At 35.3% G+C, this 17,119-nt stretch overlaps 2 protein-coding genes across 2 annotated transcripts in view; one reads left to right on the forward strand and one right to left on the reverse strand.

Annotated features, from left to right (window-relative positions):
- Window positions 1–916: 916 nt before the first annotated feature.
- On the reverse strand, window positions 917–15,956 carry LOC114353194 (O-acyltransferase like protein-like). Its single transcript, XM_028305066.1, has 13 exons — window positions 15,734–15,956; window positions 15,137–15,500; window positions 14,481–14,666; window positions 14,006–14,085; window positions 13,504–13,703; window positions 13,180–13,294; window positions 12,667–12,881; window positions 12,299–12,492; window positions 11,709–11,847; window positions 10,320–10,506; window positions 2,072–2,214; window positions 1,691–1,799; window positions 917–1,380 (listed from the first exon to the last, which is right to left on the reverse strand). Exons 1-13 carry the CDS (start codon window positions 15,897–15,899, stop codon window positions 1,256–1,258), a joined length of 2,223 nt encoding a protein of 740 aa, XP_028160867.1. The 5' UTR covers window positions 15,900–15,956; the 3' UTR covers window positions 917–1,255.
- Window positions 15,957–16,809: 853 nt separating this feature from the next.
- Window positions 16,810–17,119, forward strand: part of LOC114353199 (leiomodin-2-like) — a 1,779-nt gene continuing 1,469 nt past the window's right edge. Inside the window, exon 1 of the mRNA XM_028305081.1 lies at window positions 16,810–16,981. Within this exon, the coding sequence (XP_028160882.1) occupies window positions 16,816–16,981 (166 nt within the window). The 5' untranslated portion in view covers window positions 16,810–16,815. The remainder of the gene's footprint in view (window positions 16,982–17,119) is intronic.

The raw sequence follows: 17,119 nt of genomic DNA on the forward strand, positions 1-17,119 counted from the left end.
TATTAATTAGCAAGGAAAAAAATATTACTATTATTAATTAATAGTCTACTGTAATCAAGGAGCCTACATGTGATGGCAAGTCAATTAACACTGAAAAACGTCTAAGTTTTTAAAATTTGCAAAAAAAAATAAATGATGGTAAGAATTTGATTACATTTACTACTAAATATCCTTTATTAATAGTTATTAGATATATATCAACTCTTTAATAAATTCAAATTAATTCAGATATGAAAATAAGAAGAATGTTAGATAGGGGTCTGTGAGACCCGACGTCCATGGGAGTGTGATTATTTTTTCACGTCCATAGTTAAAGGTTAAGGATATTTTTTGGGCTTTCAAATAACACCAGTATTGTTGGGGCGCCATGATTGTGTCAGAAGAAAATCTTTAAAGTTCGCGTCGCGGAAGGTGCGATTTATTTGACGTTGAGTATATTTATAAAATAGAAAAATATAATATAATTTATTTAGCACACAATACATAATAAGATTAAAATCAAAAAATGGTTTTGAGTGTCATATTGTGCCCTTGGCTCAGCATTAGTCGTGACATTAAGGTGTCATTTAATTTGTAAAGTAAAAAAATGTATTAGAGATAGGGTTATCTGGGCCAACCTTTACGAGTATTATCACTTTTAATCAATGCTCTATCAGTGTCACTCGTCATACAATTTAAAATACCGAAAATGAGGAATCACTTTTATCATTATCATTTGTTTTCATTATGCTTTGTAAAATATTGTTACTGCTACCACATGAGTAAAGACTACTGAGTTTTGGTGTAATAAAATTATAACAATGAGTTATAACAATATATTTTTATTTATTATTATACTTATTAAAACTAAATCACAATATTTTTTTTACAATTATTACAATAAATTCAAATGAACAACTACTTAAAATAAATAGGAACTATTTTAATATTTACAAACTTACGACTAAATATTTTGCATTGTATAGCAATAGATCTACAAATTGTGACAAAATAATTATTATTTTGTTGCAAAAAAGCAAATAACACTTATGATACCACAGTTTAACTTATGGTGCCGTCGTCATATTGTCAAATAATAAATAAGCAACTACGAGTACAAAATCATTGTCACTTATTATTTTCTAAACAAAACCTTATAAAAAGGAGGTAATTAAACTGCAGATCACTCCTGCCACAAAATCAATATTGATTTTCAAAACTAAACCAATAATGAGAAAAGATCAATGTGGTTTCTCTGTAACCGTAAAAACGTCAGTTACATTCTCGTCTTAGCCATGTAATCATTTGGTAAGGAGTTGTCCACTACGTCCACAGCTTTGAAAGCCAATTCTGGATCTTTCGGTGCAGAAGGTGGTACCACTTTTAGTGGTGGTCTTGATCCTGCAAAAAAAGAGAGAAGATTTGGCAGGTAAGCTAAGGTTAAACGAAAACTTTGTATTCTTGGCTCTGTATAAAGTTTAAGGCCAGTTTTTTTATCCGTAGTTACATTTATTTTTTCGTAACCTGAAACTATTTTTATGGCAGCTTTTAATGTTAGGGTCACATTCGATTAGAACAGCCAACATCACATTAGACTATACTTTTTTGTTGCAAAATGAAACCAATTAGAAGGACGTAAGATGCTAGTGTGTTAGCTTGCCGTGCTCAGCTGTTCTCTATATAAAACTTGCTGAATAATAAAAAATATTACCTCCACCCAAGAAGATCTTGATAATGCTTGTCAAAGGAGCATCTATGAATACGGTCAAACAGAAAGCCGCAATTACGGTCAGTGTGAAATCCACAAAGAATTTGTACATCTGAAAGAAAAATAAAATTCAATTATTTTCCTTGTTCAATAAGTGCATATGAAACATTAAAAATATCATAATAGATTTCAAATATTGTAATAAATGGAAGCGTAGGACGTCCACGCACAAGGTGAATCAACAACCTCATAAAGGTAGCAGGAAGGTGCTGGATGCAGGCCGCCACAAACCGGCCATTGTGAAAATCATTGAGGGAGGTCTATGTTCAGTGGACGTGCAATGGTTGAAAATTAAAATGATGATGTTGATTGCGATAAACTTACAGAGTAATTCACAGCAAAGTAAATAGGATGAAGTGTAGTGGCGTTCATCAAAAATATTAACGGGAAATGTACGATGTACATTGCGTATGAGAGACGGCCAAGGATCTTGAATATGTGCAGCGATAACACCCAGTTGATTGGACCTGAAACACAAAGGATAATATTGTATTTCGATAACGTAACGATTTTTAGAAAGTGTAGATATGATACGATGTAGAGTCACATCTGCTTTTTTAGCGTGACGCTATACATCAGATAGGTTCAAAACAAAAAAAAAAACATAAAATACAAGACTCATTCTCTGAGGACAACGCTTTATTTATTTGTAACTAGCTGTGCCCGCGACTTCGTCCGCGTGGAATAATGACTTTGGGTAGGCACTTTTAATAATTTAGTCTAATTATTTTACAAATAGCTTTTGCTCGCGACTTNCATCTTAATTTCTGGTAAGTTTTTTTTTTTTCACTAGAAAATATACTTAAGTTTTGGTAGAAAAATATTTTTATGTGCTAGTCACAGTCTGAAAGTGTTAATTTTAGCCAAAATGCCGGCCATAGCGAAGACCAGGCTTTAGTGTCAAGGTGTTTATTCAAGCTTTACATGTTTTTTATTATAATTGAGTAATGACAGGGGTTTTAACGTGTTGCATAGTGTTCATGATTAATAACTTGATTGATTTACAATGCTCATTTAATAAATAAGCCATGTTATACCAGGTCAAAGTCGAGTGTTCATCCCAGTGAACATTGCCAAATTACTAATAATCTTTGATTGTTCATCCCAGTGAACGTTGTCAAATAGGCTATGAAACGTTTATTTTTGCTTAATTTTATTTCAGTGGACTAATTTCTTTATTTAGAGTAATTTTTTATTTTGTTTGGGATGTTGGCAGCTTAATACTGTATATTGCATGAAATGTAATATCAGAATAATGTTTTGTTACTGGTAGAAGTGGACATAATTGTTTTCTAAATTTTCATGCAAAATAATTACATATTTTAATTTAGCGGTTGTTTGTAGATTCAAAGTTTGTAGTTCCAAAGAATATTTTTGATTAAAATCATTTTTACTTTTTTATTTAAACCCTGAAGAATATATTTTATAAATGTGGGAGCTGTTTTTTTATTATTTAGTGCGACTTGTCCACTTTTAAGTTACATGAATAAAAAATTATGATATTTTTCTTTAAAAACATTAAACATTGTTTTACCTCAACGATCACACAAAATTGTATGGTAATAGTCACTTTCTTACTATTTTGTGCACCAAAAAGCGTTTTATAATATAAATTTTACTTTTTATATGAATAATTGTTTTAATTTAATGCCGCTACCCTAAATTGGCAATGTTCACCCCAATGAACAGTTAAAATTCTCCATATATTTGGCAGTGTTCATCGGGATGAACATTGTTTTTTTTCTATTTGGTGAAGTTCCGATTTTTTATATATTTTTTTCTGACCTATAAATAACCCTAAGAACATAAATCCGACGATGTATTTTTATTTTTTGATAAATAATGAGTCTGCCAAATTAAGGGTTAAATCTGATGAATTTTGAAAGTAAACATTCCAAATTATAATGTGCAACAAAAAAAATCTGAAAGAAACAAGTAATTTTATTAGTTGTTATATAGTAAAAAGAAATAAGTTATTAGTCTTCAAAGTCTATACTTATGTCAACTGTCTGAATGATCATTTTCTCTCTAATTATTGGTAATACGATTTAAAAAAAAACTATCAATCTGTGAAACGTTTTGCCACTATATGATTCGAGGGTATTTATCATAGTATTGGTAGATAGCGTCATAGCCCAAAAAAAATGGATAATCATCAAGTTTTAAGTGTGTTTTCTTGTTACTTCGGCGATGTAACACCCGAAACAGAAAAACAGGTATTTGTTTTATTATTATACATCGAGCTTCATTCCTCGAAATTAGAAGAATAATTGTAGTTTCGTGCAACTACTCGCTAATCATACACAATAGTTTAAAGTAATAAAAAAATAACACGGGTAAAATAAAATCCTAAACTGGTATCCCCAAGCAATCGTCATAACGGTCGCTCGTTCAAACTTCATTCGTGTTTTAGTGCTTCGCTAGTCTACACGTNTAAATGAGGATGTAACTAAGGAAGAGCGCGGCGACGCGGCTTGTGGTGAGGCCGAAGCGGCTGGTCTAGCGCCGGGGGCTAGTGAGGGCGCCGCAGAGGGCGCGGGCGCGGAGACCAGCTCGCCGGCGCCGCCACCAGGCGCGTCTGCTCGGGCTCTGCGTGCCTTTAACCGTGAAAGGCGCCTCCGCTTGAATTCTGTACTAGAATAATTTAATATCTTAATTTAAGGATTTTGTTGGCGATTTAGTTTGTAATTTTAATCTGATAGTTTAGTTAAGTATTAGTCAGTTTAATGTAGATTAGGTGGGGAGAGATGATACGTTGTTGAGGCGACTATTGCGCCATCTAGGCTGTATATTGTTATTGCCTTTGCCGCCAGATGTAATGTCTTTGCCTCCTGTCATTAAAGTCAGTCTGTTGCATATCCGCGCCTTTTATTTATCGTTCCAATGTGGAACGATTATAAACAAGCGATTGAACGAACGAACGAACGTTGTAAATCAAAATGGTAAATGGTTGTAAAGGCAATGTAGGCAAAAAAGACCTACTAAATATTTTTGATAGCTTATGTTTACTTAATGTAGATAAAATAATTTTGTTCACATTCCCCTACAGTAGAAGCTTGCCACAGGAGGAAAATAATTTAAGATATAAATTGAATTTGACATTGAATACACTGACATATAATCAATGCAAATTCCATGTAATTGACATTAACAATTATTTAAAAAATAAATGTTTATTGACAATAGATAAATATAATTATCTAAATAAATATAATGATATTGTTCGAAATAAAAGCATTTATGCCGTTCTGAAAATAAATAACAATTCTGTTCCTCATCCAAATATACATCTGAGATATCTTTCGTCAAGGTTATCCAAATTCTCCTTATTTGATGTCTTTTGATCAATGTTTTTTTTACCTTGACATAGTTAGACGTATTGCAGATTACTTGGTGTAGGTTTACAGGTTGGTACTCTTGGGGCATTTCAAAAACCTTTCCTTCAGGTGTACCTATTGAGGTAATGCAAATGGTGTTTGACTTTCCATCTGCCGATGGCTTCACAGTAAAGTCAAATCTCAACTTCTCCATTTTTCTTGAAATAATTGCAGCGAATGTTAATTTATAATGATATTGTTCGAAATAAAAGCATTTATGCGTTTCTGAAAATAAATAACAGATTTATTGCTCAAAACCTAACTTTACAGTTTTCAAAACAAAATTCAATTTTCTATTAAATAAAATGTTAGCTCACCTGAAAATAAATAACAGAATTAACATTCAAAGCTCTTATTCCGTCTCATTAACCGATTTAAAACAATATTAACATTTTATCGGTAATTTATAAAATACATCTCCATGACACATGACATGCTCGTGTGACATGACATTTTACTCTTAAAGAAAAAATAAACCAAAGACAACCTCAAAATAGGTTTTCTTTACAAATATATTAAAAATGAATGCTGAGATTTACTTAAGTCCATACAAGATATCAAGCTCTACACTGCGGAATCTCAAGAAGTTGCAATAAAGCCGATTTTGCAACAAAAATACACAACCGATATGTGTCTGAACAACATTAATAATAAAATTCCCATACATCAGAAACTTGTTATCCCGAAGGACCCCATCCAAGTTTTACCCCCAGCTTAAATGGAAATGAATGTTCTAAGGTCACCGAGACGAGACGTACATTGTATTACCTATACATTATACATACTTATTATGTTTGATGTTTACTGTTGATGTAAAACGGGTTACTGTTCTATCCGAGTCTGGTAAGTCTGCGTGTACCAGTTGATTTATAAACTTAGATTAGCAAGTTTAATAAGGAAGATTTGGAATAAATTCCTACCTTGAAAAGACTATAGAGGGAGAAACGAAGTAATTTCGTTTGAATATTAATTAGATAATGCAATAGAGAGCCAAGTTATATCCCCTAATTCCATAGGCGTGCAAGTCAAAATAGGCGCCTTCGCGTCGCCTGCGACGGTCGATGATGTCACTTCACTACGTAGTAAGAACGCGTCTGTGTGCGTTACTCGAATAACTAGGTGTAACAACCAGTTTCTTGTTGCCGAGACTGCCTCGTTGGGGTTTATAAGCTTGGGCGGTAAATAATCCTGCCAACGCTCGCTTGCCAGTTTAACTGGCCAACTCTTTCCACTAATCTCACAGACTACAAGTGCCTTTTTATTATAACATCATCAAAGTACAAAGACTGTACTTCCAACTAACAACAATTGATAACTAGTTACATCGTCAGACACCCACTGTGCGCATAAAGTGCAAATAAATGATTAAAAGGCCAATTTTAACACAACCGTACACTTATCAACACCATTGTTCCTTCTTGCTATAGGTTTGAAACGATTACTTTGAGTCATTGTTGACATCATTCCGTTTACTTTGTATTCAGAAACGTTTTTAGGTATCGTTAGATGTGAAGCTAAACTTACGAATTATTCATGGTGTTTATTAATGATGTGATGATGTTGCTATTGCTCAGCCAAATGGTCATATTCAGCGTTCCAAGAAGAAGTCTAAAAGTATCATAACAATAACATGACGATACAAACAAGCAGAATATTATCTGGACGACTTTATCATTTTATTAAGGACATTAAGCAGCAACAAGCATTAAGGCCAGGATTTATAGCTGGAGGCGTCAATGCAAATGTCCTCAGTAACATAGCTGTGGTGACCTCACAAGGATAACGTGCGATACTTTAGCCTCGCCGAGCGCACGTCTGGCTGTCGCCTTCGGGATGAGGACATTCCTTGACCTACTTCGGTATTTGACTATGCTACTTAGATAGTAGGTATATCTCTTACGTAAGTGAAGTTTTATTTACGACTGACTGAGGACAAAGAGTTAGTTTAATAGACGGAGGGTTTATCAATCGTCTCACTCAGATCCGCTGACCAATTTTACAGGTCGACGACAATGTCATGGAGTTAGGGCGATAAAAACAATATTTACAATGTGGGTGGATGGAAATACACTACACTAAATTATGATATTTTTATAATTACTTCGTTGTGTGACTTACTTCTAAAACAGGACATCAATTTAAAGTTTGGAACTATTTTGTGTAGGTATTTTACATGTAGCCCCTTTTTGCTCGCATCTAGGGCATGAATATCGGAATCTCGGAATCTCGTAATATCGGAATCTCGGACTGCGAGATCCGATATTTCAATTCCGATATTGAGCGACCCAATATCGTAATATCGGAATCAGATAAAAGTTTTAATTGAGATTTTAAACAAAGCGTTTAAACTCGCCACAACCTGCCACAAAGCCCAAAGTACATGATTGGCAACGACCAATGATTTTCTCATGTCTCTCACCATCGCTTTTTTTTTTTAATATCTTTACTATTAATGGTTAATTTAACTTGTTCTAGATCAATTTTAGCATTTGCCATAGGTACTTGGTCAACAAAGAACAATGTCTCAACTCCCTTTCAAACATTAATTTTACTGGACTATGGACCGTCAGTTCTGCGTACTATGTGCCCTGCCCATTGCCACTTCAGCTTGCTAATCCGTCGGACTACGTCAGCGACCTTAGTTAGTTTACAGAGCTCCTCATTTCTGATTAGATCTCGTAAAGAAACACCAAGCTTATCCCTCTCCATAGCACGTCGTGCCCTATATTCAAAGGCCACGTTTTCGAGCCGTATATCATCACTGGTAACACACACTAATTGAAGACTTTTGTCTTCGTATTGGACGATTTACCTCTTTCTCGAAATTGCATCTAACTACCTAGCTGATCGTTTGTCCGAAATAGACATACTTACTTGTCAGCAATCTCGAGAATCGAGCTCCTAACCGAAACTGGGTAAGGAGCAACATGGGCATTCGACATAAGCTTCGTTTTTTCCATATTCATCCGAAGGCCTACCTGTTGGGATACTCGATTAAGGTCTTCAAGCATTGTGATAAGGTCTTCCAATGGTTCTGCTTTAGTACGCAAAACAGACGGACGATGAGGCAGCAAGGTTCTGAAGTGGAGGCCCGTACCGGAAAGCGCAGCGTAGGACTCATAATCACAAGGTGGACCGACGACCTCATAAAGGTAGCAGGAAGGCACTGGATGCAGACCGCCACCAACCGGCCATTGTGAAAATCAGCATCGAAGCCTGTGTTCAGCAGTGGACGTCCTATGGCTGACATGATGATGATGATGATGATGGCTCGTGGTTTTGTGAGTTGTACATCGATAATCAAAAAGGAACAAATGCTCGAGCATATTCAAGTTTTTTACCACTCTCTACAATTTTTGTAACACGTGATTTGAATGACTCTAAAATTCGTTCCGCCAACATAAAACAGGGTAATAATAATGAAGGAGTAAAAGTTTGTTTGATACCTGTGGTTTTACAAAAACACTTTAATTATTTGCTAGTCCATATAGGCTCATTATCAGTAATCATTTATTATCAGGTGATCCGTCTGGTCGTTTGCCTCTTGTCATATAAAAAACCAAATGCAATGGATACCCATAACGTAAAAATGGTTTTAAAATACTTCAATTTTATGAAGTGCTGTTTTGTACCAAATAAAATATTTTGATTAAAATCATTATTTTATTGTAAACAATCCAGAATTCTTACGAATATAACCAAATATTAATTTTATAACACATGAACTCAATTCCGATATTAATATCGGAATTCCGATATTGAGATCTAATATCGGAATCCAATATCGGAATTGAAAACCTTCCGATATTACATGCCCTACTCGCATCTTAACCGTTGCGTGTGTATTCGTTGGTAAACATCGCTAAATTTTGACTATCGTTATTCGCTTTCTTCTTCGTTAAAAACTAAAGTCGCAAAACTAGGAGCCGAGGTCTGAAGATAACTTTCCTTGACCCAATTCAGAATCCTATTAAGATTTTACTCGTGTTCACAACTTGCTTTAGCAAGGAAAGAGCTTTGGCCTTGTGCCTTTTTATTTACTGTTCCGATATTAAGGCCAACTCCAGCTTCTTATTTGGCGATAATTCACGAAACAGCGGATATTGAACAACTTTGCTTTGTTCAAATACTCGTAGTCTGAATATAATGCATTGTAATTTTATCATACGAATTTCAATTCCAAGGTTGAATAAATAAGTAATTCCGCTGAACACGTCATGTAAGATCTGAAAACGCGATGAAATCATTCATAGTTTCTGTATCATAAAAGACTTTGATTTGTGTACAAAAAATATATTAACGGCCGTATTCACAAACGATGCTTGCTTAAGTGAAGCAGCAAATCGACCGCACAGCATTGAATAGAGCTCTGTGATTGGTTGGTTGTTCGTGTCACCCTGTGCGTCCACGCGCACTGTGAGTCCTTAATGTCCTTATTGTTTGTGAATACGGGCGTAAGTTTTATATTGCGTACGCGTAGTCTGTGCAGCCAGCCTACTTATTTTCCTCGTGAAGTCACGATAGGATAATGATGCCAGAATAAGCAAGGAAACGCCCGCGTCGGTGTTGTCTTTAATTATTCAATGGAACGACACCTGTTGACTTTCGGAGGGTGGCAATCGAGGGTGGTGTCAGTCACGCGATGTTTTTTGAGTATTTTGGGGAAAGGCTACTATCGTGGGCACAGGTGAACTATAAAGGGTCATTCCATGACAAATGTTACCGAGGGTGAAAAACTAAATATGTTCTTTTCGCATTAACCCTTCATTTGATTTTGTTCACTGGGATGAACATTCAATTGAAAAAAATAATATGCCGAGTGCATACATCTTANCAAACTCTTCAGCTTTATAATATTAGTATAGATTTGTGTCAAAAAGGGCTGATTTAGCCATCGCCGGATAATTTTTAATTGAAGAATAAACTTGTCATTTTGACATATTTTCCATACTGAAATTGTCAATGTCCCAAACTTATTCTTCAGTTTAAAAGTTATCCGACGATGGAAAAATCAGCACAATAAAAGTAGCATGTATACTATACTTTTTTGGGCAAACGGATATAATACTAACTGATAGTTACATGGTAAGAAACTTCCATCAGTTAAGTGACCACAAAAGTGAAGAACATCATACTATTGATATTATAACACACTGTTGCCACTTATAAAAACTGAACCAAGAAATTCAACTCACCTGCATAGCCGCTCTTACACGCGAAGACCAGCCAACCAATGCAAACAGCCCAGGCTGGTCTAATCGAAGAGTTGATGATGTTATCAGCCAGCTGGTTGTCCCAGTCAGGCTGGATGTTGAAGTACGTGGTGAAGATGATCATGAATGACACTACAGCTGCTACGAGCCAGAGGAAACCAGCTAATGCCTGGAAAATTAAAAAATGTTAAACAAAAGCTGCCTTCAGAAATTAATATTGCGATTTTATAGATAAGTTAAGACAACTTTTTACTGACGGTACGAAGTTCGCTAGAATAGCTAGTGTTAAATTAATATTGTGTAAAGCTTCAAATTGCGATCTCTTAGAACAAATAATATCATTCTACTAACTAACATCATCATCCTCAGGTAGTTCAGTCTCCGCCGCAGGTGCACGACTCTCTAATTTTCCAGATGCAAATGGAGGATTTTACTAATTAACATGTACATAATCTACATATTCATCTGGGAACTTAAGAGTAAGGCCCAGAACAGACGGTGAAACGCAACTGCAACGAAACTGCAACTGCTAGTTACTTTTGAGTTGCATTATGAAACCAGTTTGAAACTTTCAAACTGGTCGCGTCATGACGTGTGGTCTCTCAACGGACGCTATGGCAGAAACTTAGATGCAACTCAAAAGTAACTAGCAGTTGCAGTTGCGTTTCACCGTCTGTTTTGGGCCTTAATAATCTGCGGGCTTATACGTAATTGAGATATTTATGGTTTCCTTTAAACTAACATTCAAATATTATATCTCCATCTATTAGATAGGTACGAGTATGATTATATTGAATTTTATTATTCTTATCCATTACACAATCTATCAGATTATGACATAAATCGGCCATTATGATATAGATTTTGGCACGTGGATCAATTTTATGAGAAATTTGATAAAATTAATGCCACTCACGAGCTTCTAATGCTAGGTACTTAGTTTTAGAAACTATATCGTTTATTGGAAGCACAATGTAAACATTGATTAGAAGATTAAGATTACGGTTTACGGTTAGTTTAAACTTATTCATTGTTTGATGACACATAAAACTGAATATCCTATTGAATCGTACAGATCAATTTTTATCTGTACTTGTACCTACCCACAGCTCGTAGTTATGTCGGTTCATAAAGGCCTATACTTATATTCATTAAGCGTTACGAAGTCCTTATAAGCCTGTCAAGTAGGACAAATAACTGGACCAAGTCTTCCATTTGCTTTTGGAAAAATAGAAGTGTCTGCAGTGGCAATTGTGATGATGATGACGGTGACGACGCCAAGCCACGGTATTAGTATTACCGTGGCCAAGCCTATCCCACATTGGATGGATCAATGAATGAATTGTTCACTATAATATAACTCAAACATACCTTTGGCATCCGGACCGTCTTCCCCCGATACAGGTGAAGCACGTACCCAACCATCATTCCGATGATGAATGGCGAAATTCGGTTTAATGTGTGGAAGTAATAACTGCTCAAGTAAACAGGTAAATCTCCAGCAGGTCGTCTGTAATAGATGGAGACAGTAAAGTACCTAGTTTGTATCAGAACAAGAAGTCTGTCAATCTATAGTCCGAGATATTAAAAACTGGCATTTCTCTAACAAGTTGGTGAAGCCACAGAATTGATACAGAATCGTTGATTGCAAAAGGAAGTAACGCTAACAATACTTAAACTATTATTTTGATGTGGACTATACAAGTACGACGGATTAGCAAGCTGAAGTGGCAAGGGGCACATAGTACTCAGAACTGACGGCCGATGGGGCAGCAATGTTTTGGAGTGGAAGCCGCGTACCGGAAAACGCAGCGTGAGACGTCCACCCACAAGGTGGACCGACGACATCATAAAGGTAGCAAGAAGGCGCTGGACGCAGGACGCTACCAACCAGGCAACATTGAAAGCATTGGGGGAGGCCTATATTCAGCAGTGGACGTCCTAATACTAATAATACATACCCTAAAGGAATAACGGCAGATTGGAAATTGTTGATAAAGTTGTACGTTGTGGCTCCAACAATTGCCGCGATGAGAGATGCGACCATGGCGCACCAGGCACTGAAGGAACGCTGTCCCAAGATCCAGAACAATATGATGGGAGATGCAATATGTAGTTGCATGTCCACGGCAAGATACCAGGTGTGGTACAGGCACTGAAAAAAAATTGGAGTTTTAATGTTTTGTACTTGAAGTATTTTCTGCGGTGGGATTTAAATCTACAACCTTTAACTTGCTGGGTGACTGCTCAGACTACTGAGATAAGAAAATATTAGACACACTTCTTATGTTTTCAAGAGTAAACACGACTACAGAATTTCAAAACTCACCTGGTTCAAAGGATTGACCCAATTCTGTATAAACAGCAAAGTACTCCACCAATTCGTTCTACAATCGTTGACGTTCGTGGTCATCACGTTCCAGTATGGACCGTCTGTGGTTCTATGAAGGAACGAAGCTTCGATCAGAACCATAGCTGCTAATATTGGGAACATACGCAGAATACGATTAAGGTAGAAGAGGTGGATTTTTCTTATCAAAGATCCTGGAAGAAAAGATTAAAAATTAGTCAAGTGATAGTTTAGGTAAATATTGATGAAGTGGTAGATGGAGACAAAAAAAGATGTGACGATAAGACATGCCTTGAATTGCCAGATTTGCCTGCTTAGAAATTTTAGATTTTATTTAAAGAACAAATTACAGTTTAAACACTAAATCTTTAAAATCTACCTTGATTCGAAAATAATTTAGTCTTCGCCAGATATCACAAAATCAATTTACGGAGATGATTATCAACATACGTCACAAACTACGAAACAACAGAAAACGTGTATTCAACTTACTTCTTGATACTTTTGCTGCTGTCGTGTAGACAATAAGCAAACCGCTGATCATGAAGAATGTGTCTACGGTGATGGTTGCACTAGTGATCCATAAGCCCCAAAATGACTTCATAAACTAAAACAAAGATGCAAAATTTTAATAAATCTCATAAAATATGTAAAATCCTGCTTTCAATCACACTGATGAATGAATAAACAAGCAAAGTATAGGCACGAGTAGCTAAATTTTAGATCTCAAATACAATAAAGTCACGCGGGAGCAAATGTGGGAAAGTTTGAATAAGAATTTTACATAAACTTCTTGGTAGTATATCTGCTACTTACTTCAAGTATATCCAAAGGATTCTCTGGAATATAAGTCACTTGTGTGACAAAAGTGTGTCCCACGATGACCCACATCATGGCGAAGGAGCGGATTCCATCAAGGCAAGTAATCGCATTGGGATTCGAAGCGAAAACGAAAAAGTTTTTCGTGTTAGTGTAGACAGAAAATAGTGTGCAGATCTTATTGGCTCTCTTTGGATCTATAAATAAAAAAAACGTAGAATTATTCCCATAAACAATACTATGGTGGCATCCAAGTTCTTACAGCAATTTTTCTATTCTTCTTAAAATTTTTGCAAGTGAATCATAATTTTAATCTTTAACGATAATAATTTACACGAAATAAGAATTTCCAATTAATTTTTAGATAATCTTTGATGATAAAATACTAAATATTATTTCCTAAACCGATTGGGAAATTCAATTTTTAAAGCAATAGAGGTTCTATTTATTATGATTTTGTTCTTGATAGTTATTTTTCTGTATGATTTTCATATCTTACCTCTTTCAAGTAGTATTGTATGTCGGACATCATATCCAGTGCTCAACACAGTCAAAAGACCAATTATGGAGAATATAACTCTGTAAAAAGAAAAAAAACCTAAATAACTTCTAAACAAAATAATGAGCTTATATTATGGTAGGTATAGACTAATTCTTATACATATTTATATGGATAAGCAACCATTGCAGCATGTTCCCTTTTCAATAGTAAAATAAGATTGAACCACAGAATATGTAATAGTATTGAACTTATCAAATCAAATCAAAACAATAAAATTATCCTCAAACTTTAGATAACACCACCATTTATTAATCTGTCTCGGAATTTTAAAACCATGCAGGTGCTAAAAGGAGATAATACTTTTGAAATAAAATTTAGTTAATGAATCAGCAAAATATTGTAACGATGAATCTCGATAGTGTAAAAATGTTATTTTTTTTCATTTGATTCGAATTTTGATTTTAATACTTACATTGCCACGTAATCAGCAGCTACCCACGGCTTGTCATTTGGAAGTCGGACGAAAGCTTCAGTCATGGTCAAGTTGCTAGTTGCATTGTAAGTCACGAAATCCAAAGCGTACTTTGATGTGCACACTTTTGGGATGCACATAGCCAGTTCCATTTGCATCCCAGCTAAAGGACTATCCGCTGCAGCTCTGAAATCATCATTATTTATTTAGATTTAAGTTATTAATCTGATTTTTCAAATCTTATTCGTAAGTCTAAGGTTCCGTTTAATTGCTTGAAACTTCACTACATAGTATAAAACAAAGTCTCTTTACGATGTCTGTCCCTATGTATGCTCAGATCTTTAGAACCATCGCAACGGATTTTGATGCGGTTTTTTCAATAGATAGAGTGACTCAAGAGGAATGTTTATGGGTATAAAACATGTATATTATAGAAGAGAAAATCCGGGAAATTCCATTGCAACCATGCAAAGCCGGGGCGGGCCGCTAGTGTAAATATAAAAGAGGTTAAGATCAACTGTTGATCTGATAGTGTCATTTCAGACATCTTTAGTGACTTAAAAAGTCTGATACAGGTTTCTCAGACCTAAACTCTGAAAGACTACATGATAGGTAGGTATACTGGAAACTGGATTACAGTTAATAAGCAAACTAACCTTGGTTCGATGCCGTCTCCCAACAAAAAATGCGCACCATACCGCATCATCTGATAATCATGGAATTTGGCAAACAGTTCCTCAGTGGATTCACCTGATTCTTCTTCAGTGCTATTTGGATTTGGAATTATAGGCCAGGTGATATTCGGTAAAGGGGGTAATTCAGGCCATTCAGGTATATCAGGTAAAGTTGGGAACTCGAAGTCGTCTTGTTGTAAGGGTATTCGTACAACAGAGTACTTTCCTCTGATGTCCATGTCTGTTGTCTGATGACTGATATCGAGACATTGGAAATAGCTCCCCGTGTCTCTCGTGTTGCCTTTGAGAATACTTCTAGGGGGAAATCTGAAGCTGGCGTCAATGACTGTAAAAAATCGTAAGGAGTTATTATAATCTAGTAAGAAAGACTTAAGTTTTGGTATGTTGATGGATGTTAACTTTTATTAGGAATGTGAGTGATTTAAATCCATAATAATATGATTATTTTACATAAAGAATACAGAAAAAAAATGCTACAGTTGAAATAAATTACTTCGATGACTTGTTTATTATTAGCATTCATAGTTGAATAGTGATTTTAAATTATTTAAAACTTACATCGACTCATTAGCAAAGTATGGTTTTGTATATAGGCCAGTTGTTCTCCACATTGCTGCAAATCAATAACTTCTTCATAAAGATCCCAATCCATGACATTGTTGCGGTTTGAATTTACAACAACTATACAGAGTGCACTCAAAAATAATTTAAATAATAAGATCATTTTAAAATAAATTAAAACACTAATAATAAACTACACTCATTCATACACAGACAGCGTCTAATAACAAACATCAGGCACTCGCTAATATAAATGGGATAGTCAAATCTTATCACGTTCATTATTAATTTCAGTAATTTAATGACTCAACACTACAGATTGATAACATTTAGACTTTAATCTGTGATATTTAATCTAATGATTTAAAACACAATCAAATTAAACGTGCAAGTTGCACAAGATTTTTGAATTTATTGTACTAGTGTACAATTTTTAAGTTATGCCTTTATTGTTAAAACTATAACCAGGAAAATAAGTTAATGTCTTCCCTAGTTAAATACACGTACGTTCCGAGTTAAATACCTGCATACCTACCATGGGATTTTTAAACGCATGCTTTAAAGAATTATAGAAGTAAAATTTTTGGATTTTTTTGATCCTTTCCACCAAAAGTGTGACTCACATAAAGGTCTGTCCCCCACTGATTTTCACAACGACCGTACAGCCAGCGCTGCCCGCATCCAGTCACTTCCCACCATCATGACGTCTTAAAGTACCTATTGAGTTTTTCATAGAGATATACTTCACCTTTAGTTTCTGTGATCTGTGAAGTTTTTAGACCTGACTTCACTATGTGACATGCAAATAAATAATCTAAGGTTCAAGTTCATAGCGGAGTCTCTCAATTATACATCGAGCTTCATTCCTCGAAATTAGAAGAATAATTGTAGTTTCGTGCAACTACTCGCTAATCATACACAATAGTTTAAAGTAATAAAAAAATAACACAGGTAAAATAAAATCCTAAACTGGTATCCCCAAGCAATCGTCATAACGGTCGCTCGTTCAAACTTCATTCGTGTTTTAGTGCTTCGCTAGTCTACACGTAAATTCAAATTCTACCCGCCTTGCAAAGAAAATGCCGAAAAGGAGTAGTGACGAAGACTGTGATGAATACATTAGGCGCAAGATGAGAAAAATCGAAAAGAAATTGCGCAAACGCAAAAAGCGTTCTCGTCGTATATCTTCGGATAGCAGCGACTCGAGGATGGAATGTGCCTCGCCCGTGCTATCAATAAGCGAAGGTAGGTCTAACCTTTTGTAATTATTGTTTCATCGGTTACTTCAGCAGGTGATACGAATGGCAATTTTAATTTTAAGCCAGTAACGTAATATAGTGAATTAGTAATTTTATTGAAAATTTGCAAATACCTTACTTAATT

The sequence above is a fragment of the Ostrinia furnacalis genome, unplaced genomic scaffold (genome assembly GCF_004193835.3).
Source record: "Ostrinia furnacalis isolate ACB-3 unplaced genomic scaffold, ASM419383v2 OfSCF1635, whole genome shotgun sequence".
In the NCBI taxonomy this organism is placed as follows: domain Eukaryota; kingdom Metazoa; phylum Arthropoda; class Insecta; order Lepidoptera; family Crambidae; genus Ostrinia; species Ostrinia furnacalis.

What these genes read in the sequence shown, in the direction of transcription:
- LOC114353194 (XM_028305066.1), bottom strand. Translation starts at nt 15,899, where the DNA reads ATGATCTTATTATTTAAATTATTTTTGAGTGCACTCTGTATAGTTGTT. An exon ending in GGAGACGGCATCGAACCAAG is followed by an intron (nt 14,667 to 15,136) that starts GTTAGTTTGCTT and finishes TGATGATTTCAG; the next exon opens with AGCTGCAGCGGATAGTCCTT. An exon ending in TCTGCCGTTATTCCTTTAGG is followed by an intron (nt 11,848 to 12,298) that starts GTATGTATTATT and finishes CATCTATTACAG; the next exon opens with ACGACCTGCTGGAGATTTAC.